Source organism: Pomacea canaliculata, linkage group LG4 (assembly GCF_003073045.1).
Source record: "Pomacea canaliculata isolate SZHN2017 linkage group LG4, ASM307304v1, whole genome shotgun sequence".
In the NCBI taxonomy this organism is placed as follows: domain Eukaryota; kingdom Metazoa; phylum Mollusca; class Gastropoda; order Architaenioglossa; family Ampullariidae; genus Pomacea; species Pomacea canaliculata.
In genome coordinates, this window is record NC_037593.1 from 633953 (window position 1) to 659530 (window position 25578).

A 25578-nucleotide genomic window follows, 5' to 3' on the forward strand; every position below is an offset into this window, starting at 1 on the left:
TCGTGGTGACATGTGTTGTGTAGACTGTGTTTATGTGTGTGACATGTGTTAGTGTGTGTGTGACATGTGTTAGTGTGTGTGACATGTGTTTATGTGTTTATGTGTGACATGTGTTAGTGTGTGAACATGTGTTTATCTGTGTTAGTGTGACATTTTAGTTAGTGTTGACATGTGTTAGTGTGTTGACATGTGTTTATGTGGTGTGACATGTGTTATGGTGTGTGTTAGTGTGTGTGACATGTGTGTGTACATGTGTTTATGAGTTAGTGTGCACAGTGTATCGGTTGTGTGTGACTGTTTACGTTGTGGACATGTGTTATGTGTTAGTGTACATGTGTTAGTGTGGTGTGACATGTGTTAGTGGACATGTGTGTTTAGTGTGTGTGACAAGTGTGTGTGTTGCTAGTGATGTGTGACATGTAGTTTACATGTTAGTTGATGACAGTTGTACATGCTGATAGTGTTGAAAATAATGTCATAAGTGGAATGTGTTAAAACATTAATTGTGATGATCATTGTTCTATGTGTGTGACAGTTTAGTTGTATTTTAGTGTGAAATTTGTTTATGTAATGTGTGACATGTGTTTTGTGTGTGACATTCTTGGTGTGTATTGTTAGTGTGATGGTTTAACGTGTATTGCTGTGTCGTGGTGTAATTTAGGTGTGAATTGTTTTTATGACTGTGTTAGCACTTTGTGATGTCATGACTTATTTTGTGTCAACTGGTGTACATGGTCGAAGTTTATTGCTGCTCCACTGTGATATGTGTGTTGTTGTACTTGATTGCTACATGTATTATTCTGACATGTGTTATGTGTGTATGAATGGTAGTTGTCAAGGCTTAATTTTAGTGTGTGGTATATGGTTAGCATAGTGTTGTACCATTTTTAGTGTACATTGATTTATGGTGTGAAACATTTTAGGGCTGGTGACAGTTTATGTTGTGTGTGACAGGGTGTTATGTGGACAGGTGGTGTAGACAATGTGTTAGGGTGACATTCTTAGACATGTTTAGTTTGACTTTTTGTGTGTACGTGTTGAGTGTCAGTGTTAATGTTATGTTGATCACTTCTTTTTTATGTGTTAATGTTTGTTTGCTGACATAAGCTTTAATTGGAGCGTGTTACTTCGCCCTTTTAGTGTTTCATGGCGGTATGTTTATGTTGTTGACAGTTTATTGTTGACATGTGTTGGTGTAGTGAATGTGTTAGTCGAATATGTGTTTATGTGTGGTGTGACATGTATAGACTGTGACATTGGTTTATGTGCAATCATTTTAATGTGACATGTGTTTATGGTGTGCTAGACAGGCGTGTTAATACATTGTATGTGTGTTACATTGCTTAGTGTGACATGTGTTTATGTGTGCATATGACATGGTTAGTGTAATTTGAGTTGTTACATGTAGTTAGTGTGACTCACCTGTGTCGTGTAGTTACATATTAGTGGTTGACATGGTACGTGTGTGTGTACATGGTTATGGTTATTGACATGTTTAGGGTGTGTGACATGTGTTTATGGGGTGACATGTTGAGTGCAGGTGTTGTCGTGTTTGTATACATGTTTAGTGGACGTGTGGTAGTCGTTGCATGGTTAGTGTGTGACTGTTTAGTGTTTGTGAATTGTAGTATGCATGTTAGTTATTGTGTTGACATGTGTGTGTGTTATGTGGTGTATTGTGTCATCGTGTTATCGGAATGTGTGACAGTGTGTGTCACATTGTTTATGTTGTGACATGTTTATGTGACATGTGTTAGTGTGTTAGAATGTTTTATTATCATGTTTATATGTTGTGTGAATTTTAGTGGGTACATGTTAGTACATGTTTAGGTGTTACATTGTTAGTGTTTTTAGACGTGTTACAAATAATGTCTATATGGAAGCTTACTGTAATCAAGAATTGTGATGAACATTGCACATTCACGCCAGCCACGTTAAACAGTAATGCAGACAACAGTTCTGTTGGAACTGCTCGGCCGCCCTGGCCCCTGTTGACTTCCTCACTCACCTGGCACGGATGTGCTGGGTCGAGTGTGCTCCATTTGCTGTGCAGTGCTGTCACTACAAGGCTACGGCTAAGTGCGTGCAGAACGAGCTACGGTGCCGGTGGGCGGGTGTGTGTAGAAACTTCAGGGAACAGCTCGCGGGTGTCAAGGGAAACACTCTTACACTAACTCACGGAGCGTCTGACTTCCCTTTGTACCTGCGCTATACCTATCGTATTGTGTTGTGCAGACTTGTGTTAGTGCAGTGTAGAGTAGTGATGTCTGTCCAGTAGACTCACCGTTCGTAAGTATGGTGTTCATACGTGTTTTCTGTGTATACATGTGGTGTTTGTGGTGTCGTTCGGTGTTGTGTGTCAGTACGTGTGGTGTTTGTGGTGTGTCTGTTACGTACAATGGTGGTGTTTGTGGTGTTAGTACGTGTGGTGTTTGTGGTGTTAGTACGTGTGGTGTTTGTGGTGTTAGTACAGTGGTGTTTGTGGTGTTAGTACGTGTGGTGTTTTGTGGTCAGTACGTTGTGTTTGTTGTTTACGTGTGGTGTTTGTGGTGTTTGTACGTGGTGTTAGTACGTGTGGTGTTTGTGGTTTATAACATGTTGTGTTGTGTGTTAGTACGTGTTGTTTGTGGTGTTAGTACATGTGGTGTTTGTGGTGTGAAGTATGTGGTGTCAGTACGTGTGGTGTTGATGGTGCCAGTGCAGGATGTAGGGTTAGTAGAACTAGTGATAGACCACAGGGTGTCACTAAAGATTGTGGTGTTACTCTACGCGGTGACAGTGGAGTGGTGTTAGTACAGGGTGTTAGTCTACATAGTGCCAGGGGAGTATGATGGTAGCACCGCAGTGACCAGTGTACCACTCTACATAGCTGTAGTGAGTAGTGTACCACTCTACATACCTGTAGTGACCAGTGTACCACTCTACATACTTGTAGTGACCACTGTACCACTCTACATACTGTAGTGACCACTGTACCACTCTACATAGCTGTAGTGACTAGTGTACCACTCTACATACCTGTAGTGACCACTGTACCACTCTACATACCTGTAGTGACCACTGTACCACTCTACAGCTAGAGTGGACCGTGTACAGCTCTACATACTTGTAGTGACCACTCTACCATCAAGTGACAGTGTAGCCACTTACATACCTGTAGTGACCACTGTACCACTCTACATACCTGTAGTGACCAGTGTACCACTCTACATACTTGTAGTGACCAGTGTACCACTCTACATACCTGTAGTGACCAGTGTACCACTCTACATACCTTGTAGTGACCACTGTACCACTCTACATAGCTGTAGTGACTAGTGTACCACTCTACATACTGTAGTTGAACCACTTGTTTTTTATACCACTACTACAGATACTTTAGTGACACTGCTAACACTCTATTACACTATCTGATGACGTGATAAACATCTTAAATTCTCTCTGACCAGACGTAGCGCACTGACATCTAGCGGGATAGTGCCAGTTAGTAGACTTACCACTCTACATACCTGTATGACCATGTAAATGTACCTCTACATACTATGTGAGGACCAGTGTAGCTCATAGTACACTCTACATACCGTAGTGACAGTGTACACTGTACCACTTCATACCTGTAGTGAGCAGTACCAGATGCTATCCACTCTAATACTTTTATGACGTGTACCACTCTACATACCTGTGACCGTGTACCACTTACATACCTATAGTGACTACTTACCACTCTCATAGATGTGTGACTAGTTACACTCTACTACCCTTATGCCACTGTACACTTACATACCTAGTGACACTGTACCACTCTATACACTATCTGTGACGTGACTAACAATCTAAATTCTCGTACTGACCAGAGTAGCTCACTGACTACTAGCGGAGGTCAGTTTAACATGAGTTGTATCTTACCCTCCATAGCTACCGACCTCACATACCCGCAAACGTCAGACCAATAGCTACTCCACGGTAGTCACAGTGGTCAGACCATAGCTACTCCACGGTAGTCACAGTGGTCAGACCATAGCTACTCCGTGGAAGTCACAGTGGTCAGACCATAGCTCATCCGGTAGTCAACAGTTTCAGAATAGCTACTCCACGTATCACAGTTGTCAGACCCAAGCTACTCACGGTATCACAAGGTGAGACAATAGGCTACTCCAACGGTAGTCCACATTGGAGACAATACTACTCCATGGGTTTTCACAAGTATCAGCCATAGCTATGTCCGGGTATCACAAAAAAAAAAAATGACAATTCCGACTCAATACCAGAGGTCCACAGGGCTGAGTGTTGCTATTCACAGACAGAGGAAGAGACACAAGGCGGCTTCACACAGAACAACAAAGGGAAGGCGGAGTATCTATGATAGAGGAAAAAACCAGCACATTGCGCGGTTGTGTGAGGGGGCGTGGGGAATGATACCACGTGTATTTGTGTTTCCAGGAGCTCCAGAGATGCAGGGTGAGCTGTCTGTGAAAGACAGGAACCCGGCCTGACCAATGCGCCATTTTGAGAGCTTTCTGTGAAATGGCCCACAGGTTGACCACAGTAACGAACCAGTAAAACAACGACTCACCCTGTACGTCGTAGCATCAAGTGTATGACAACAAACAGCTGTCATTTTTTGTTCTTCACTCTCTTTATTTCTCTCTCTCTCACACACACATACACAGTCTTTATTTCTCTAACACTTTCTCTCTCTCACACACACACATGCACCCTGCCTTATCGAAAGCCCATCCCAGAGGGCAGGCTGACCCCAGTTCAAGAGCCGCCACGTGTCCTCAGCAAAGCCCTGAAGAGAGGAGGCGGGGGGAGTGGCGGGGTGTAGAAACATCCCGGGGAGACTTGAAACACTGACGGCTGCCTGTGTACCACGTGCATAATTAACTACAACTGCTGATGAAGACGCCACACGTGCCGCAGCGTGACAGTCGAACAACTTGACGGTGAGACAGTGCTTTGTCACGTACAACTTCGGGCACACCTCCTGGCATGTAGGGCTCCCGCTGTTGAATTCTCGTGAGGTATTCAGGTCCACACACAGTTTATCACTTTTATCACACTATCCAGTATCGCGCTGTATACTGACTATTGATCCCTTCGCGGTGATGACGCGCTGTGTACAAACAACGCCTACACCAAGATGTCCACAGGACAAACTCTGCTGAAAATTGATGTCCTGACCCTGATGTGAGTTGTAGGGGACCCTAAGTCTCCAACCTTCAGGAATCAAAGCAAAGTTATCAACTTTATTCTGACGTTCATCCGTTAGTACTGTTGCGTCTATCGTTAAGCGCATCAAACATTAACTGCCACAGCCTACCCAACTAGGGGCAGATAAGTCAACCACAGGTTGACGATGGTCAAGCGCCAACAACTGCTGGCCGAGCATCACGTGCTCCAAGAAGAGGGCAGCGTCCTTCTTGCGAGGGCGAGACAGAAATCTCTCGAGGTCATCAGGTCAAGCAAGGCGTCACCGTCACGTGACACAAAGAAAAAGGTGGCAAGGTGCCAAAGTCTGGAACATGTTTCCATATGAGTCGGTCACCTTCTGGTCATAGTGTCCACCAAGATGACGTCATCGGTGTGGTAGTAGTGGCTGTTGTACACCACCTGTCTTCACTACTTCACCATTTTCTGTGTCATTGTCTAGAGAAGCTGTCACACAGGTGTACTGACGGTCTTCACACAGGTGTACCGGATGTCTCAACAGGTGTACGTGGTTTCAACAGGTGTACCGATGGTCTTCACACAGTGTACCCGATGTTTCACAGGGGTACTGACGGTCTTACAAGGTGTACCGATGTGTCTTCCACACAGGTGTACCGATGGTTCTACATCAGGTGTACGATGGTCTTCAACAGATGTACTGAACGGTCTCAACAAGGTGTAACTGATGGTCTTCACAACAGGGTACCGATGGTTATAACAGGGTACTGAGGTCTTCCACAGGTGTACCGATGGTCTTCACACAGGTGTACCGATGGTTCTCACACAGGTGTACCGATGGTCTTCACACAGGTGTACCGATGGTTCTCACACAGGTGTACTGACGGTCTTCACACAGGTGTACCGATGGTCTTCACAACAGTTGTACCGAGGTTCTCATCAGGTGTACTGACGTCCAAACAGGTTGTTCTCACACAGGTGTACTGACGGTCTTCACACAGGTGTACCGATGGTTCTCACACAGGTGTACTGATGGTCTTCACACCGGTGTACCGACGGTCCTCACACAGGTGTGGTGGTGATGGTCTTCACACAGGTGTCTCCAGACTCAGGAGGTTCTGATGGACCCGGTGATGATGCACACGGCTGATGATGCTTGCCGCAGTCCCAGCCTTACCTCCCTTTACCTTCCTGGCTAATTACTGCCCTTGGAGAGGGTGGGAGCACAGAGGTCAGTCCTGTGGGCAGGACCCTATGTCGATTCTACGTCTTGGTTAGTATATATTTGTTAGTTTATCTACTATTAATCCTCTTCCGCTCTCGATTCACACACACGATCACATTGTCTCTCTCTCTCTGTCTCTCGCTCTCATTCAATCACACGATCACCTTGTCTCTCTCTCTCTCTGTTCGCCGCTGTCATTCACACCGCACGATCACCTTGTCATCTCTCTCTCCTCTCTCAATTAACAGCAACTCGGGGGACACAAATCACCTTGTCTCTCTCTCTGTCTCTCGCTCTCATTCACACACACGATCACCTTGTCTCTCTCTCTGTCGCTCTCATTCACACACACGATCACCTTGTCTCTCTCCTCTCTCCTCTTGTCACCACACATCCTTTGATCACCTTGTCTCTCTCTCTGTCTCTCGCTCTCATTCAATCACACGATCACCTTGTCTCTCTCTCTCTGTCTCTCGCTCATTCACATACACGTAGGGCATGGGGGTCAGCATCAACTCGGTATTCCCACCATCACTCGCTCCTCTGTCATCAGCCCTCCTCCCCAGTGCCTGACAGTTGGGTGACTGTCGCTGCAGCTGTGACCCCTGTACATCCGGGCACGTCACTGCTGTTGAGAGTGGGGTGTGGGAGCCGGGCACTGCGACATTAAGCCCGCCACCCACCCACCCCAACCACCCCGTGTAAATGTCGCGCACGTCGCTCGCTGGCCTTTGGCGCCACGAAATGTTGAGCCCGGGGTCGGCGCTGTGTCGGAGGAAATTCTCGCCGATGCTCAGCAAATATTCCGTGGATGCGGTCCGCATACGGCAACGACAGTCACGTGTCAAGATGCCGCCTGCACTCGGCCACCACCAGCATCATTGCCATTTGTGCAAACCCTATGCTTACAGGGTGAAAACCCTAGAGTGCAAGGTCGCTGCTGTACTCTAGGTTGAACGCTCTGTACTCTTAAGGTTCGCTGTCTGGACTCTAGACTCTAGAGGTTTGCTGTCTGTACTCTAGAGGTTCGCTGTCTGTACTCTAGAGGTTCGCTGTCTGTACTCTAGACTCTAGAGGTTTGCTGTCTGTACTCTAGAGGTTCGCTGTCTGTAACTCTACTAGAGGTTCGCTGTCTGTACTCTAGATTGCTGTCTCTACTCTAGACTCTAGAGGTTCGCTGTCTGTACTCTAGAGGTTCGCTGTCTGTACTCTAGAGGTTCGCTGTCTGTACTCTAGACTCTAGAGGTTTGCTGTCTGTACTCTAGAGGTTCGCTGTCTGGACTGTACTCTAGAGGTTCGCTGTCTGTACTCTAGAGGTTCGCTGTCTGGAATCTAGACTCTAGAGGTTCGCTGTCTGGACTCTAGACTTTAGAGGTTCGCTGTCTGTACTCTAGAGGGTTGCTGTTGTACTCTAGACTAGAGGTTCGCTGTCTGAGGTACTAGGTTGCTGTCTGTAGAGGTTCGCTGTCTGTACTCTAGACTCTAGAGGTTCGCTGTCTGTACTCTAGACTAGAGGTTCGCTGTCTGTACTCTAGAGGTTCGCTGTCTGTACTCTAGACTCTAGAGGTTCGCTGTCTGGACTCTAGACTCTAGAGGTTGCTGTCTGTACTCTAGAAGATTCGCTGTCTGTACTCTAGAGTTCCACTGTCTGCTCTAGACTTCTAGAGGTTCGCTGTCTGACTCTGAAAAAACTCTAGACTCTAGAGGTTCGCTGTCTGTTCACTCTGTACTCTAGACTCTAAGGGGTTTCGCTGTCTTATTCTAGGTTCGCTGTCTGTACTCTAGAGGTTCGCTGTCTGTACACCTGCGGTACTCAACCGGTGTACGCGTGCCCCTAGGGGTGCGGCAAGGGTGATCTTGGGGTAGGCAGCCACATACACAAACACACGCATTATGACCATAATACTTTAGTCGTCAACTTACCCACGAGGTGTACCCGCGGACAGACTTTAACCCTTTGGGGTACAGTCGACAAGATGTTTCAGGATGTCTGGTGTACACCATGGGTTGTCTGTCCCTGCGCCATCGTGTTCTTACTTCACACCGTGGCTGTGAGCATGTGTCACACAGATGAATGTCAGCATGTGTCATGGATAGCTGTGAGCATGTGTCACACAGATGGTTGTATGTGTCACACAGATTGCTATCAGCATGCGTCACACATGAATGTCAGCATGTGTCACAGATAGTTGTGAGCATGTGTCACACAGATGAATGTCAGAATGTGTCACAGATAGCTGTCAGCATGTGTCACACAGATTGCTATCAGCATGTGTCACGGATGGCCGTGGCAGTACGTGTGTCATACGATTGGCAACACTTAACAAGAAACTCATTGTAAAGTGACTCAGCCGGTTATCGCACTAACAAGAAAATATGTAACAGTAAGAATAACACAGACTTTATTATTGTATCAGTCACAATCAAGGTTTGGAGACCAGTGGGCACAATACAGAAAAACTGTCTTCTTGTCTTCATGTCTTTGTTCTGTAGTCAAGTACTTTCTTCTTTCCTTTCTTTAGATCAAGAGCTAGATGACATGAAGCATAATTGTTTATTATGTTTATTATGTCAGCCCCATAAACAACATTGGTGTCTCTCTCTCTGATTTGACCTTTTTGAACTTTGTAAGAATCACAAGTATTGGGTCGGTGTGGGGGGGGGATGGCAAACATGGTTTCCTCCTCAGAATGATACTCCACGGTGTTGACAAGATGTTGATTGTCAGGCGTGACAGGTGTTCGCCCACTGGTGATACCACAAAAAAAATTCAAACTCTGCCAGAATGAAACCATCGCCAAAATTAACTTATCGTCCCCAGAAAAAGAAACTGAAATCATTTTCGTTCTTTGAACAGCTTTGAAAAATGAACAGTTAGTGGGCAGGGAGGTGGAGAGCACGTGACTGTCCCTCCTACCCGAGTTGTGGGCGGCCCTGGGCTGTGAGGCGTGTGTGGACTGCAGTCTGTCCCCCGCTCTTTGCTGTCAGCCATGTGACAAGTGTCAAAGTTGTAAAACATTTATCAGGACCCCGCGAGGTAGCAATTATTCTGGGTGTCAACAGATGCATGAAGGCGAGCGCCTGTCACAACAGCAGAAGATGGAGTTGGCTGACTTGAGATACTCCAATTAAAACTTCCAAAGTTCCTCTCAATCTAACTGTGTAAACATTAGTTCAGTGCGGCAACATCCACCAACTTGTCAGGGAAGGACTTGCAGTATGGCCAAAGTTCTCCCACCATGCTCACCTTTCTATCCGCCTCCTTTATTTCGTGTCTAAATCGGGTTCATCCTGGATTCCTGTAGTCTGCAGACTTCAGTTTGTTTTAATAGTCACAAGAATTTCTTCAAAACAAAACAAAGCTCACTCAAAAAACCCGGATCACTGAAAGAATAGTTTGTTATGATATGTTTTTACATGCAGATTTTGTCCTCAATATGATGCAGTGCAGCACAAAATATCACGTGACAAAGAGGAAGCTGCAATGTTGTGTTGTATGTTTGTGAAATGTGCATGTAGTGTTGTTTACAACTTGTTAATGTTGTATGTTTGTGAAATGTGCATGTAGTGTTGTTTACAACTGTTAATGTTGTTGTTTGAAAGTGAACTTGTTATGTTAATTTGTATGTTTGAACTGTAGTGTTGTGCATGAGTGTCTGTTACAACTTGTTAATGTGTATGTTTGTGAAATGTCATGTAGTGTTGTTTACAACTTGTTAATGTTGTATGTTTTGTGAAATGTTGCATGTACAACATTGTTAATGTGTTGTTACATTGTTACAACTTGTTATGTTGTATGTTTGTGAATGTGCATGTAGTGTTGTTTACAACTTGTTAATGTTGTATGTTTGTGAAATGTGCATGTAGTGTTGTTTACAACTTGTTAATGTTGTGTGTTTGTGAAATGTGCATGTAGTGTTGTTTTAAACAACTTGTTAATATTGTATGTTTGTGAAATGTGCATGTAGTGTTGTTTACAACTTGTTAATGTTGTGTGTTTGTGAAATGTGCATGTAGTGTTGTTTACAACTCCGTTAATATTGTATGTTTGTGAAATGTGCATGTAGTGTTGTTTACAACTTGTTAATGTTGTATGTGTGAAATGTGCATGTAGTGTTGTTTACAACTTGTTAATGTTGTATGTTTGTGAAATGTGCATGTAGTGTTGTTTACAACTTGTTAATGTTGTATGTTTGTGAAATGTGCATGTAGTGTTGTTTACAACTTGTTAATGTTGTATGTTTGTGAAATGTGCTGGTAAAACTGTGCTTGTATGTGAATGTGGCATGTGTGTTGTTTACAACTTGTTAATTGTATGTATGTTTGTGAAATGTGCATGTAGTGTTGTTTACAACTTGTTAATGTTGTGTATGTTTATGAAATGTGCATGTTATGTTGTTACAATTGTTAATGTTGTTGTGAATGTTTTGAATGTGTGTTTATGTAGTGTTGTTTACTTGTTAATTGTTGTATGTTTGTGAAATGTGCATTAGTGTTGTTTCAAGCTTTGTTAATATTGTTGTTGTGTTGTGAATGTGCATGTAGTGTTTTTACAACTTGTTAATGTTGTATGTTTGTGAAATGTGCATGTAGTGTTGTTTACAACTTGTTAATATTGTATGTTTGTAAAATGTGCATGTAGTGTTGTTTACAACTTGTTAATGTTGTGTGTTTGTGAAATGTGCATGTAGTGTTTTTACAACTTGTCAACTACAGTTGATGTCAAAATAAGCCTTTCTGCCCCTCCTCGCCCTCTTTAACTGATGTACTATTGGTGGCTGGGTTACTTTCATGATGCTAGTGGTAGGAGGGTTACTCTCATGATACCCCAACAGCAAACTTCAGCCATTTGCTACAAAACTCAACCAATTTCTGTCACAGGCAGTCTTCACACCCGCTGGTTGAACCAGTGTTGACAACATATAAAGCAGACTTAACATTACTGGCCAGCTTCACATCTCACCAAAATAACTCAACAACATCTTCAAAACACATATTTATGACAGCGATTAGCGTTTGTCTCCACATTAGGTGGACTTCCAGTATGCACTCCCCAGCAAAATTAATAATGTACTGGGGACAGTTGCACAACACACTTCTCATTGAAAACACTTGTAGGCCTTACATTTGTTTAGATAATCATTTTAGAGAAATGCAGTGCACAAAGCAATTTGAAAACTTTAGAACTAAAATTATTGTAAATATGATTAAGCTGTTTAAGCCAGACTTTCGTTGCTGTCAGCATCACTTTTCGTATGCGATGGTGGGACGTATCTAAACAGCACAGGACAACTTTTAAAAAACATTTCAAGATTGGCTTCTTGAGAACAGTTGTAAGTTGTAGAAACATGTGCAGCAAGCTCAAGCTCGAGTGTACAGTGAGACACCTTGCCAAGCTCACTAACAATAAAAGCAAGTTAATAGTAGCCTGGTGCTAGAGTACACCAGGGTTCAGTCGGCAAGAACACACCTGCACAGAACACAGGTAAACTGCCATGTTTGCTCCAAGTCCTCTGCATACAGTGCATACCGGCGTGACACGGCTGGGCACAGCAATCTTATCATAAAACTGGCATTTAACTACAGCCGCCACCACCTCAGTCTCCTTGGGTCTCAGCTTCCTCATTACAGCTGACAGAGTGTAAACAGGGCTGTATGACTGTAACAACAGACAGTGTCAACACAACACTGTATTACTGTAACTAACCTGTAACTACAGAGTGTAAACACAGGGCTGTATGATTGTGACTACAGACAGTGTCAACACAACACTGTATTACTGTAACTAACCTGTAACTACAGAGTGTAAACAGGGCTATACGACTGTAACTACAGTATACATGCAATGCTCTATACACAGTATACACACAGTACTCTGTACACAGTATACACACAGTACTCTGTACACAGTATACACACAGTACTCTGTACACAGTATACACACAGTACTCTGTACACAGTATACACACAGTACTCTGTACACAGTATACATACAATACTCTGTACACAGTATACAGGAGCTACACCAGGCTGGGAGGGCACCAGGGGTGATTCAGGCGAGACTTGCGACCTCCTGCCCTCCCCCTATCCCCACCCTTCAGGTTGGTTGCTGGATACTATGTAAGCTTACATCAAATCTTGACTTGTGCAGGCAGGTGGGTGACTGGGTGGCTGGGGTGGTGGGTACTTGAGGCCTGGCTTGACTGCTGTGGGAACGAGTGGCGGCTCGCCACACAAAGCCAGGTGTCGTCAGGTAGCTGACTCAAGGGCCTTCAGACGCCGGTTGGGCAAGTAATGAGTCTCGCCTTGTAAGGCAACATTGCTCGACCTGTGCCCGTGACCTAACGGTGTGTGCCCTGTGCCACCTTACACTGCTGCCCTCAGCCCTCAAGTCGTGCACAGCCTTCACTAATCTTTGCCATGGATCAACGGCCTTGTCTATACACAGCACACACCACAACACAGGATATATTGACATACACAGCTCGCTATATCAGTGCTAAACTACACAACAATGTAAAACTGCGCTGGGTAGCGAGTGACAGGAGTAGACATGTACAAGGCGAGTAAATGTAGGAGGGACAGACGACAAGCAAGTGTTGTACAGGTGTTAATAGCATCACTGCCATGACAGACAGTAATATCTATAGACACTATAATCTATAGACATGAAACACTCTATAGACATAGACAGTAAGTATAATCTATAGACAGGAAGGCCAAGGCTGCCGGTCATAGTTCATGGCTCAGTCCATCATGTGCGTGGCTCAGTCCATGGTGTCCGTGCCCCAGTCCACGCCCCAGTTGCTGCACACCTGGTGTTCACGGTCAAAGCGTCAAGGGCAGGTAACCGAATGAAACACGGCAGGTCCAGGGTTGTCCTTCTTGACCCTGTCCAGGACACACCCGGCGGTCACACGGTCCACCTCATGGCGACAAGAGAAGGGGTGGAGGGTGGACGTAAAGGGATGAGTGGGGCTGACAGTCAGATAGCGGTGCTGACGTGTGCACGCGGCTGTCAGAAGCCGTTGTGTAACGGTTCATTCATGTTGATGTCCACCTTGTCTTTGGCGGTCAGGCTGACCACAAACTCTCTTTCATCAAAGCCGACGTTGCCCTCTGGCCGGACTGGGATGTAGACCTGCGAAGCTCCAGGCCCGTCGTGGACCCCACCATAACCGCCAGACGGCGCCATTGTCGATGTGGTGGTTGTGGTGGTTCCGGCAATGGTGGCGTCGCCATGTCCAGCGTAAATGGTGGAGAAGGTCCGAGCCTTCAACTCCACGCACGTCTTGAACCACTTGCGGCAGTCGTCGATGTGGTAGTCGAGGAAGGACTGGAATCTCCTCTGCGTGGTTTTGGGTCGCACGAAGTCGGTCTCGGCCCAGGAACTGGCGCGCACGCGCGGCTCGTAGAAGGTGCGGCTGACGTAGCGCTTGCGCGTGCTGTTGTGGCCGTACACGATGAGTGTGTCGGCATGACGCACGGCCGCCAGGCGGGGTTCGAACCGGACCATCTCCTTGTGGCGCCGCATGTCGGAGAAGCGAAGGCAGCTCTCCACTGTCCGCTGGGCGATGGAGGGCACCTTGACGACAGTCACAGACTCCGTCACGTGCACTGGGATCATGCTTTGGCACGTGGACAAGCTCGCAAACACACAAACAAACACAGCGAGGAGACGAACGAGTAGACGGCAGCAGTCCCCACCCACCTCACCCTTGGTGCTCCGTGCGGCAGGTAGACTGTCTCCTGTGGGATGTGGCGGCCCCTTGTTGTTGTCACACAGCGGCAGTAGGTGCGAGGATCGTTACCTTCACGGGGTCACAGGTGTGACGGGAGGTGATGGCCATCCGACAGCCGCCACTTCTCAGCGTGTCACACTCGCAGAACAACAAACATGTCACAGCGATTTCTGTCGGAAATTAGTCTCCTCCTCAGAAATGAAATCACAGCAGGTGATGTCACGTGTGCACAGATCGTCGCGTGTTGTCCTCGTTACAGGAAACAGTTCGATCCCCACACACACGCGGACACTCGTACCCGAGCTAAGGCAGGGCTCACAGACACCGGGTGGCGGCCGTCACAGAGGGGTAGAGACGTCCCTGGTAGTCGGACTGGTTTGAAGTGCAACTGCCGGGAGGTGCGAGCGATGTCAGCCTCCCACCGGGGGGTCACACTTCATGCAGCACGCTTGGTGTCGCTGTGAACCGCAGGCAAGCGTGACAGGAGGCGGTGTGACGACACAGGCTCACCTGCCAGACTCGACTGCGAGGTGGGCGACCTGTGCTGGCGGTGTGTGTGTGTTGGTGGTGGTGTGTGTGTGGGGGGCAGACCTGAAGCCAGCAACAGCGGCAGCCCGCAGTACACCGCCGTCTGATGTCGTCTGCCGCGCCTCCACCGCCGTCACGTGCCGCTATTTTTAGCCTGCGGGTGGGGCGCGTTCAGACACGAGTGTGCATGGTTCGGTCCTCGTGTCCTCACGTGTGTTATATCGACCTCCACACAATGGTCACCTGCCTCTTGAACGCAGGACGGGTGCGAAGTGCGAGGTCCACCCGCCGACAGCTCTTGTCAAGCAGGAACGAGGACAAGAATGCACCCGCTCCAGGTGACGATGTTTATTAAACGGCAAATAAACATATCATCGACAAAAATAAGTGGAACTGTGCCACTGTACACAACTGTCCACTTGTGTGGGGTACACAGAACCTAACTGTGCCACTGTACACAACAGTCCACTTGTGTGGGGTACACAGAACCTAACTGTGCCACTGTACACAACAGTCCACCTGTGTCTGGTACACAGAACCTAACTGTGCCACTGTACACAACAGTCCACCTGTGTCTGGTACACAGAACCTAACTGTGCCACTGTACACAACTGTCCACTTGTGTCTGGTACACAGAACCTGTGTCATTGTACACAGCAGTCCACTTGTGTCTGGTACACAGAACCTAACTGTGCCACTGTACACAACAGTCCACTTGTGTCTGGTACACAGAACCTAACTGTGCCACTGTACACAACAGTCCACTTGTGTCTGGTACACAGAACCTAACTGTGCCACTGTACACAACAGTCCACTTGTGTCGGGTACAGAGGTTTCCCAGACTACAGTGGCACTCACTGCAATGCGAGAGATAAGATACCACTGCCTCTATCCCACAGGACAAGTTAGCAGCAGGTCTGTTGGCAAGCAAGGGTGGGAATCACACAGAACAACAACTAACGACGACATCCACACAACACACAGACAGACAGGATTCAAACTTGCACACAGCAACATTATTCACAACGCCCGTCTGTCAGTCTGTTGGTCAGCCTGCAGCTTCACAGGTGGGCGGCTCGTATGAAGTGGACGCAAGTCTCCCCACAGGACACACCTGACCCCACTTCTCACCTGCAGCTCACACACTTTCAAAATGGCTGCCTGTGACAGACTCGGAAGGTCCCCCTGGTTGGTCCCAACAACTTGATAATGTAACAACAACATCAATCAAACAATAATAAAACAGAAGACAACAGTCATAGGGCACAACATGTCCATGAAGGGCTATGCAGTGCAATACAACTTGTACACAAGGCTATACAACATGTAAATACATTAAAGACTGTAAACATGTAACACAGGCTATACAACATGTAATACAAGTATATACAACATGTAACACAGGCTATACAACATGTACATACAAGTATATACAACATGTAACACAAGCTATACAACATGTACATACATTAAAGACTATAAACATGTAACACAGGCTATACAACATGTAACACAGGCTATACAACATGTATACATTAAAGACTATAAACATGTAACACAGGCTATACAACATGTAACACAGGCTATACAACCATGTACATACAAGTATATACAACATGTAACACAGGCTATACAACATGTACACACGCACGTGACAGTGTCCGCGCTCTACTGTGCACAGAGAAATGATGTCGGTGTGTGGTCAGGTGTGCACGTGTGTAGCTATTTGTAAAGATGGCTGCTGTAATAAATGTCATCGCTGGCATCGTCACAGACAACTATTTGTAAAGATGGCTGCAGTCTGCTGTAATAAATGTCATCGCTGGCATCGTCACCAACTCACGCACCTTGCTGACTAAGGGGAGCTTACACTTCACGCGGACGTTTGTGTGTATACAGAGTTGCTTCCCTTGACGACTGCCTGTCCTGTGCGGTGACAAGATTCTGTGGACGATGGATTTGAACACCGACATTGGACCAGTGGCCAGGTGTTACAGTCGGAAAAAACAGTTTTTATTTAGCGGTTTCTTTAACACGTGTATTGAAAATTATATCAACAAACAGCCGCGTGTAATGACTAGCAACACACAGTCTACTCCCTCATTATGGTTAGGATTTATATCCACTTCCTCTCTCACACCATCTTGTCAAGTATAATATATCCACTTCCTCTCTCACACCATCTTGTCAAGTATCATATATCCACTTCCTCTCTCACACCATCTTGTCAAGTATCATATATCCACTTCCTCTCTCACACCATCTTGTCAAGTATCATATATCCACTTCCTCTCTCACACCATCTTGTCAAGTATAATATATCCACTTCCTCTCTCACACCATCTTGTCAAGTATCATATATCCACTTCCTCTCTCACACCATCTTGTCAAGTATAATATATCCACTTCCTCTCTCACACCATCTTGTCAAGTATAATATATCCACTTCCTCTCTCACACCATCTTGTCAAGTATAATATATCCACTTCCTCTCTCACACCATCTTGTCAAGTATAATATATCCACTTCCTCTCTCACACCATCTTGTCAAGTATCATTACACCATTTTACAAAGCACACAGCTAATTAATTAACCCTGCTGTCTACCACAACATTTTGTTGAGGTAATTAAATTGCCGGTGACCAGCGGGACACTCTGGCACATTTCCAGTAGGCGCGTGACATTTGGCTGCAGCAGCAGATCATCCTTAACAAGATGGAATGAGGGAGGAAGTGGATATAATTAAGGACAGAAAGTAGACGCCAGAGGTGTGAGCTACATTGTCTGTGATAGAACAAAACAAATATGGCGGGTGTCAGGCCCATCGTGCAGACAGCATCTAGCCCAGTTCTAAGACCTGGCATGAAGCAGTCTTGCATGAACTGCTGTGTGTGTGTGTGAGCGTGTGTGGGCTCCAACATGTGTGTGCGGCCACCAGAAACAGAAGACACTGTAGAAATTGGAAAGGTCTGAATATTGCTTTATATTTTTCTTTATTGGGATTCTCTCCTGCTTCTTCTTCTTCTCCCACCCCACCCCAACCCTTCCCTCGTTCCCAGCATCAGTGACCGAGCGCCTGGCGAGGGGCCTCGACTCCCAGGCGGCTACAGGCGGCGCATCGATCTCATCGACTCACAGGACTCACAGCACAGGCCTTTCTCACCACGTCACGCCATTGATCTCAGCCGCCAGGGGCGTGATCACCGTGATCAATGGGCCTTCAGGCGCTGAGCCGGTGTGTGCGTGTAAGTGTGTGTGAGTGTGTGTGCGTGTGAGTGTGTAAGTGTGCGTGTGAGTGTGTGCGAGTGTGTGTGTGTGTTTGTGAGTGTGTGAGTGTGTGTTTGTGAGTGTGTGCGCGAGTGTGTGTGAGTGTGTGTGTGAGTGTGTGTGTTTGTGAGTGTGTGAGTGTGCATGTGAGTGTGTGCGCGAGTGTGTGTGAGTGTGTGTTTGTGAGTGTGTGATAGTGTGTGTGTGTGAGTGTATGTATGAGTGCGCGTGTGTGCGTGTGGCTATTCTCACTCTGGGTGCTGTCAGCGCTCATCTATCGCCATCAATCGTCTGATGACACGTGTCACCGCCATGTTCCTCTTACGCCGGCGTGGTGACGGATGATGATGATGGATGATGATGACGGATGATGAATACTCAATGGGTCAGACGCTGACTCGCCCCCACACTAGCCGCTGTTGACCAGCAAAGAAAACAGCTTCAACAACAAAATTATCATAAATAAACAACAGTGGGCAGCTGCCTCGCCCCCCCGACTTCTAATTATAGACAAGACTGAGCAGGCAGAGACAGAGGCAGGTGATACTGAATCAGGCACACAAACAAACAAACAAACAAACAAACAAACACACACACAAGCCACACAAACAAACAAAAACACACAAGTCACACAAACAAACAAAAACACACAAGTCACACAAACAAACAAACAGAACAGACAAAAAAAAAAGATAAATAAGAGAGTGGACAGGTTATGCGCTCTCTCTCACACACACACACGCACACACTAGTACATGCACGCACCATGGCGAGGAAAGGTCTCTACAGTATGTAAATGAGATCCACGTGACCCAAAGAACACTTGCCACGAGGATCTGAAAATTTCATGATGTGAGGTGATGTCCTCAACATGTTTACATGACAACAAAGACATCCCAACATCAGGAAAGTCAGGAGCACAACTGACATCGCCGGCTGTTGTCCTGACTGCTCATCCATGAGCCCCCCCCCCCAGTAGTTACTCAGGGGTCAGCTGATGACCCAATAATTAATAGGCGAGATGTGAGACTGCCAACAACTTTCACTGGGTGGGGCAGGGATGAACACCCCGAGCATGTCAGGTACGGGTACCCTGAGCCGCGCTCACACTCAGCTACTGAGGCTGAGGCAAGCAGGGAAGGGAGCGAACTCCCGTAAGTTATTCACCCACCCAGCCCCCGCCCACACCCCTTGTCGGAAGTCCTAGGAATCACCCCAGACTTGAGGGATTGTCAGAGGAGGTGAGGTGTGTGGTGTAGGTGGTGAGGTGTGTGGTGTGTGAGGTGAGCTGTGTGGTGTAGGCGGTGAGGTGTGTGGTGTAGGCGGTGAGGGTGTGTGGTGTAGGAGGTGAGGGTGTGTGGTGTGTGAGGTGAGGTGTGTGGTGTAGGTGGTGAGGTGTGTGGTGTGTGAGGTGAGCTGTGTGGTGTAGGCGGTGAGGTGTGTGGTGTGTGAGGTGAGCTGTGTGGTGTAGGCGGTGAGGTGTGTGGTGTAGGCGGTGAGGGTGTGTGGTGTAGGAGGTGAGCTGTGTGGTGTGGAAGGTGAGGGTGTGTGGTGTATACTAAGGATATTATCTACTGCCTCCATGGCTGCCCCCTTGATAACCTGTTTGGTGAGCAGCAAGCGAGAGAAAGTTTGACTGAGAAGCTGATGAATATTTTACTAGGCGGCGGTGTTTATCCCTTTCTTGGCATCCTTCATGTTGTTTGTTTCCTCTGAGAGTCAACAACGTGCACGTGCGTCACGTCCCACGGAGAGGCTCACCTGGTCAGCGAGAGTCTGCACGTGCAGTCAGTCCTACACACACTCTGTTGGTCTATGCGTGCGCCGTGTGAAGGAGGACGTGGGTCAGTGTGTGTGTGTGTGTTAGATGGTGTGTGTGTGTTAGATGGTGTGTGTGTTTGTGTGCGTACATGTGCTAGATGGTGTGTGTGTGTGCACAGATGTCACTAAACTCTCGAGACTGTCTAGTGTCCGAATGTCACTCAGGTCACACATGCTGGATGCTGATGTTGACATGCTACTGAACTCCCGGGTTGTTTGTTTACACGGTTTAGACTGTTTATGTTTGTGACTCAGCTTTGTGATGTTTGGCGTGCGGTGGAGTGTAGTAGATAATGACATCCACCTCTCCCTCTGTGTTCATCTTTACCCACAGCTCCGTGTCCCAGGAAAGGAGCACGTGACGGTGGGTGATGCACGTGACTACAGGTGTACGTGGCACCATGGCGGGACACTCAGGTCACGTGACAGCAGCGACAAACATACGGGTCCTGTGAAGATCTCAGACAACGGAAGCGTGCAGCTATATCTACAACTGTATATCTACAGCTCTGACCCGTTGACCCCTGTAGGTGGATTGGTGATGGTGGTTGGGATGCCAAGGGAGATAATCACATCTGCATAATCACATCGGGCCACAGTCGCGGCAGAAACTTTGACAGAAGCCATGTGTTTGGTATCACTGTCATCACGCTGTCATCGGACTGCCATCACACTGTCATCTCACTGTCATCACGCTGTCATCGGACTGCCATCACACTATCATCTCACTGCCATCACACTGTCATCGGACTGCCATCACACTGTCATGACACTGTCATGACACTGCCATCACGCTGTCATCAAACTGTCATCTCACTGTCATCACGCTGTCATCTGACTGTCATCACATTGTCATCTCACTGTCATCACGCTGTCATCGGACTGCCATCACACTGTCATCTCACTGCCATCACACTGTCATCGGACTGCCATCACACTGTCATGACACTGTCATGACACTGCCATCACGCTGTCATCTCACTGTCATCTCACTGTCATCACGCTATCATCTGACTGCCATCACATTGTCATCTCACTGTCATCACGCTATCATCTGACTGCCATCACATTGTCATCTCACTGTCATCACGCTGTCATCGGACTGCCATCACACTGTCCAGCAGAGTAACCCCAGGGATACAGCACAAGGTGGCGGTGTGCAATGAAGTTACAAGTTGTCGGCCCTTGCCCCTGTGTTGTCTCCCCTCTCAGCATCGCATTCCAGACAAACGCTTGTTACCTCGCTGCTGGAAATACGAGATTTCAAAGTGTGAGCCGCCAGACTAGTCCACAATAAACATCTTCATCAACAGTTGTAGTTGTTGTAGTTGTTGTAGTTGTGTTTGTTGTAGTTGTTATAGTTGTTGTAGTTGTAGTTGTTGTGTTTGTTGTAGTTGTAGTTGTAGTTGTTGTGTTTGTTGTTGTTGTATTTGTGTGCTCTGTATACAGGAGACCCTCCAGTACAAGGAAAGGTCAGCCGACAGAAGTCCTACCTCAGTGCTTAGTAGACGGTCCATTTCAAAAACAAATAACAACAACTATTATCAAACGACTCCATTACTAAGTCATTTTTATTCGTCCTTCTGGTTTTCGGAATTTTGTTTGGAGGAGCTCGCACCTTTGCGACCTTTAGCTCACTCGGTGTGTGACCTCCTACAGCACCCTGACAATCACTAGCGAGGGCAGGGCACGAGTCAGTGTGTACGTGTGTACAGGGATGTACATGGACAGGTGGGGACAGGTGTGTAGTCGCCATGTTTGCTGTCATTTCACTCTCAACTTTCGTGTGCCTCCGCTGTGGGGTGGGTCATGTGACTTCACTGTTTTTATGTTGAATTCTATGATGAGGCCAACCTGTCGCGGATGGCTACCTGCAGCTAGCAATCACCTGGAGTTAGCACTATCACCTGGAGTTAGCACTATCACCTGGAGTTAGCACTATCACCTGGAGTTAGCACTATCACCTGGAGTTAGCACTATCACCTGCAGCTAGCACTATCACCTGCAGTTAGCACTATCACCTGCAGTTAGCACTATCACCTGCAGCTAGCACTATCACCTGCAGTTAGCACTATCACCTGCAGTTAGCACTATCACCTGCAGCTAGCACTATCACCTGCAGTTAGCACTATCACCTGGAGCTAGCACTATCACCTGCAGTTAGCACTATCACCTGCAGTTAGCACTATCACCTGCAGCTAGCACTATCACCTGCAGTTAGCACTATCACCTGGAGCTAGCACTATCACCTGCAGCTAGCACTATCACCTGCAGCTAGCACTATCACCTGCAGCTAGCACTATCACCTGCAGCTTCAGTCGCCTCAGCCATCGCCGTGCTTGACCTCAGTGCCGCCATTTGTTGGAGGAATAAAACTGCTTCCATCAGCTTTGCTGCTTCATCCTCTCTGTGGTTGTTGCGATGTTCCACAAACAACACGTCAGCTCTGCACGCTACGTGTGATTGGACATGACAGTCAGCTGACCTGAGGTCAGTGGCTGTGTCTTGTCTCTTGTGTCATGTGTCACGTGTCGTGTGACTTGTGTCGTGTGTCGTGTGACATGTGTCACATGTGACTTGTGTCACGTGTCGTGTGACTTGTGTCATGTCTGTGCAAGTCTTCTGTCCTACACACCCATCCACCCTGTCCTTGCCTACTGATGTTGACCTCGTTCTGTGTGTTCGCTGGCGTGTGTCCTGTCAGGTGAGCTGATTGATGTCAGTCGGTGAGGTGCTTACGTCAACATGTTACTATAAATAAACATGGCAGCTCCTGCAATTCTGAGAAAAATGGAAGCCGCTGCAGACGATGATGTCGCTGGGAGGAACACCGGCTGCTGTAGTCGTTAGAGACAGACTCAGGGGTACATCACTCATTGTATTTATCTTTGCCTGTCTGTCCGCGTGTCTGTACCTGTGTCCCTAGCTGGGTGAGAGAGAAAGAGTCAAGAGAGAGAGAGGAGGAAAAGGAGGAGGAAAGACCGATGACAGAAGACAAAGGAGATGTGGAGAGAGATAACAGCCAAGAGACGGAGTAGTGTGTTAGTGTGTTTGTGTTTGTTAGAGTGTTTCTTAGTGTGTTTGTTAGTGTGTTAGTGTGTTTCTTAGTGAGTTAGTGTGTGTTTGTTAGTGTGTTAGTGTGTGTGTGTTAGTGTGTTTGTTAGTGTGTTTGTTAGTGTGTTAGTGTGTGTTTGTTAGTGTGGGTGTTTGTGTGTTTGTTAGTGTGTTAGTGTGTGTGTTAGTGTGTTTGTTAGTGTGGGTGTTTGTGTGTTTGCTAGTGTGTTAGTGTGCTTGCTAGTGTGTTAGTGTGTGTTAGTGTGTTTGTGTGTGTTAGTGTGTTAGTGTGTGTTAGTGTGTGTGTGTTAGTGTTTGTGTGTGTTAGTGTGTTAGTGTGTGTTAGTGTGTGTTTGTTTGTGTGTGTTAGTGTGTTAGTGTGTGTTAGTGTGTTTGTTAGTGTGTTTGCTGGTGTGCTAGTGTTAATGTGTGTTTGTTTGTGTGTTAGTGTGTCTGTGTGTGTTAGTGTGTTTGTTAGTGTGTTAGTGTGTGTTTGCTAGTGTGCTAGTGTTAATGTGTGTTAGTGTGTTTGTTTGTGCGTTAGTGTGTTAGTGTGTTTGTGTGTGTGGTGGTGGGGAGGACAGAAGGAGAGGACTGTGTGATGTGACCCTGTGACCCTGTGCAGCAGCCTGTGTGGGGGCCTCCAGGCTCGCGCTGCTGACTTGAAGTCTGTGCCGGTGGAGGTGGTGCTGGACTCACTCGCTCCTTCCTCAAGAAAGTCTGAGAGGTGGGTGGGAGGGGGCTGGCAGCGCTCGCTTTGGGCGTGTGGGGGGGTGCGTGCGCACGTGGCGGTGAGAGACACACACTTTGATGTGAGGCGGCAGCTGATAAATGGCCTCCTGGGAACTTTACGCCGCCATCTTGTGTTCGTCATCTCGCTGTGCGGAGTGTGAGTGTGTGTGTGAGTGTGTGTGTGTGTGAGTGAATGTAAGTGACTGTGTGATAGAGTGTGTGTTTGTGAGTGTGTGAGTGTGTCTGTGTGTGCGGGTAGAATGGGGGACTGATGTGGTAGTGACATTCCAGCCTCACTTCTGTTACACCGGGTGTGTGTCTGTGTGTCTGTGTCTCTGTCTGGCCGTCTGACTGTATGCCTGTGTCTGTGTGTGTCTGTCTGTGTGCCTGTGTGTGTGTTCACCTGTGTCTGTCTGTGTGTCTGTCTGTGTGCCTGTGTGTGTGTTCACCTGTGTCTGTCTGTGTGCCTGTGTATGTGTACCTGTGTGTGTACCTGTGTGTGTGTCTGTGTGTCTGTATGCCTGTGTCTGTGTGTCTGTCTGTGTGTCTGTATGTGTGTACCTGTGTCTGTGTGCCTGTGTCTGTGTGTCTGTCTGTGTCCCTGTGTCTGTATGCCTGTGTGTGTGTCTGTCTGTGTGCCTGTATGTGTGTTCACCTGTGTCTGTCTGTATGCCTGTGTGTGTGTGTGTCTGTCTGTGTGCCTGTGTGTGTGTCTGTGTGTCTGTCTGTGTACCTGTGTCTGAGTGCCTGTGTCTGTGTGTCTGTCCTGCTCACCCTGTAAAGCTCGACATGTTTTCTAAGATTAACCTCGCGACAAATCGATTGACAAGAGTTACTTCCCCTCCGCTGGCTGTCGTGACTAGTGTTTAGTTACCACCACGACACACAGAGGGCGCGCTGGTGGAAAAGCTGCTTGCCTCCCCTTGTAGTCTTACTGCTGACGTCACGTGGGGGGAGCTTACACGCCCTTACCGCCCCGAACACAGACTTTGTCTACTACAGTACACGAGTAGACCAGGGTAGAGACATTGTATCTACTACAGTAGACCAGTACACTAGGGTAGTAAACAGCTGACAGACGTTGTGTCTACTACAGTAGACCAGTACACTAGGGTAGTAAACAGCTGACAGACGTTGTGTCTACTACAGTAGACCAGTACACTAGGGTAGTAAACAGCTGACAGACGTTGTGTCTACTACAGTAGACCAGTACACTAGGGTAGTAAACAGCTGACAGACGTTGTGTTCTACTACAGTAGACCAGTTCACTAGGGTAGTAAACAGCTGACAGACGTTGTGTCTACTACAGTAGACCAGTACACTAGGGTAGTAAACAGCTGACAGACGTTGTGTCTACTACAGTAGACCAGTACACTAGGGTAGTAAACAGCTGACAGACGTTGTGTCTACTACAGTAGACCAGTACACTAGGGTAGTAAACAGCTGACAGACATTGTATCTACTACAGTACACCAGTACACTAGGGTAGTAAACAGCTGACAGACGTTGTGTCTACTACAGTAGACCAGTACACTAGGGTAGTAAACAGCTGACAGACGTTGTGTCTACTACAGTAGACCAGTTCACTAGGGTAGTAAACAGCTGACAGACGTTGTGTCTACTACAGTAGACCAGTACACTAGGGTAGTAAACAGCTGACAGACGTTGTGTCTACTACAGTAGACCAGTTCACTAGGGTAGTAAACAGCTGACAGACGTTGTGTCTACTACAGTAGACCAGTACACTAGGGTAGTAAACAGCTGACAGACGTTGTGTCTACTACAGTAGACCAGTACACTAGGGTAGTAAACAGCTGACAGACGTTGTGTCTACTACAGTAGACCAGTACACTAGGGTAGTAAACAGCTGACAGACGTTGTGTCTACTACAGTAGACCAGTACACTAGGGTAGTAAACAGCTGACAGACGTGTCTAGTACTGTACACGAGTACACTAGGGTAGAGACGTTGTGTCTACTACAGTACACCAGTACATCAGGGTACAGACGTGTGTCTACTACAGTACACCAGGGTATAGA

The 25578-nt window shown here is 47.1% G+C and overlaps 1 protein-coding gene across 1 annotated transcript; it reads right to left on the minus strand.

Annotated features, from left to right (window-relative positions):
- Positions 1 to 11375: 11375 nt before the first annotated feature.
- Positions 11376 to 15075, minus strand: LOC112562537. The gene is made up of 2 exons (XM_025235823.1): positions 12525 to 15075; positions 11376 to 12053 (listed from the first exon to the last, which is right to left on the minus strand). The coding sequence occupies exon 1, from the start codon at positions 14019 to 14021 to the stop codon at positions 13413 to 13415; it is 609 nt and encodes a 202-aa protein (XP_025091608.1). The 5' UTR covers positions 14022 to 15075; the 3' UTR covers positions 11376 to 12053; positions 12525 to 13412.
- Between the last annotated feature and the right edge of the window lie 10503 nt (positions 15076 to 25578).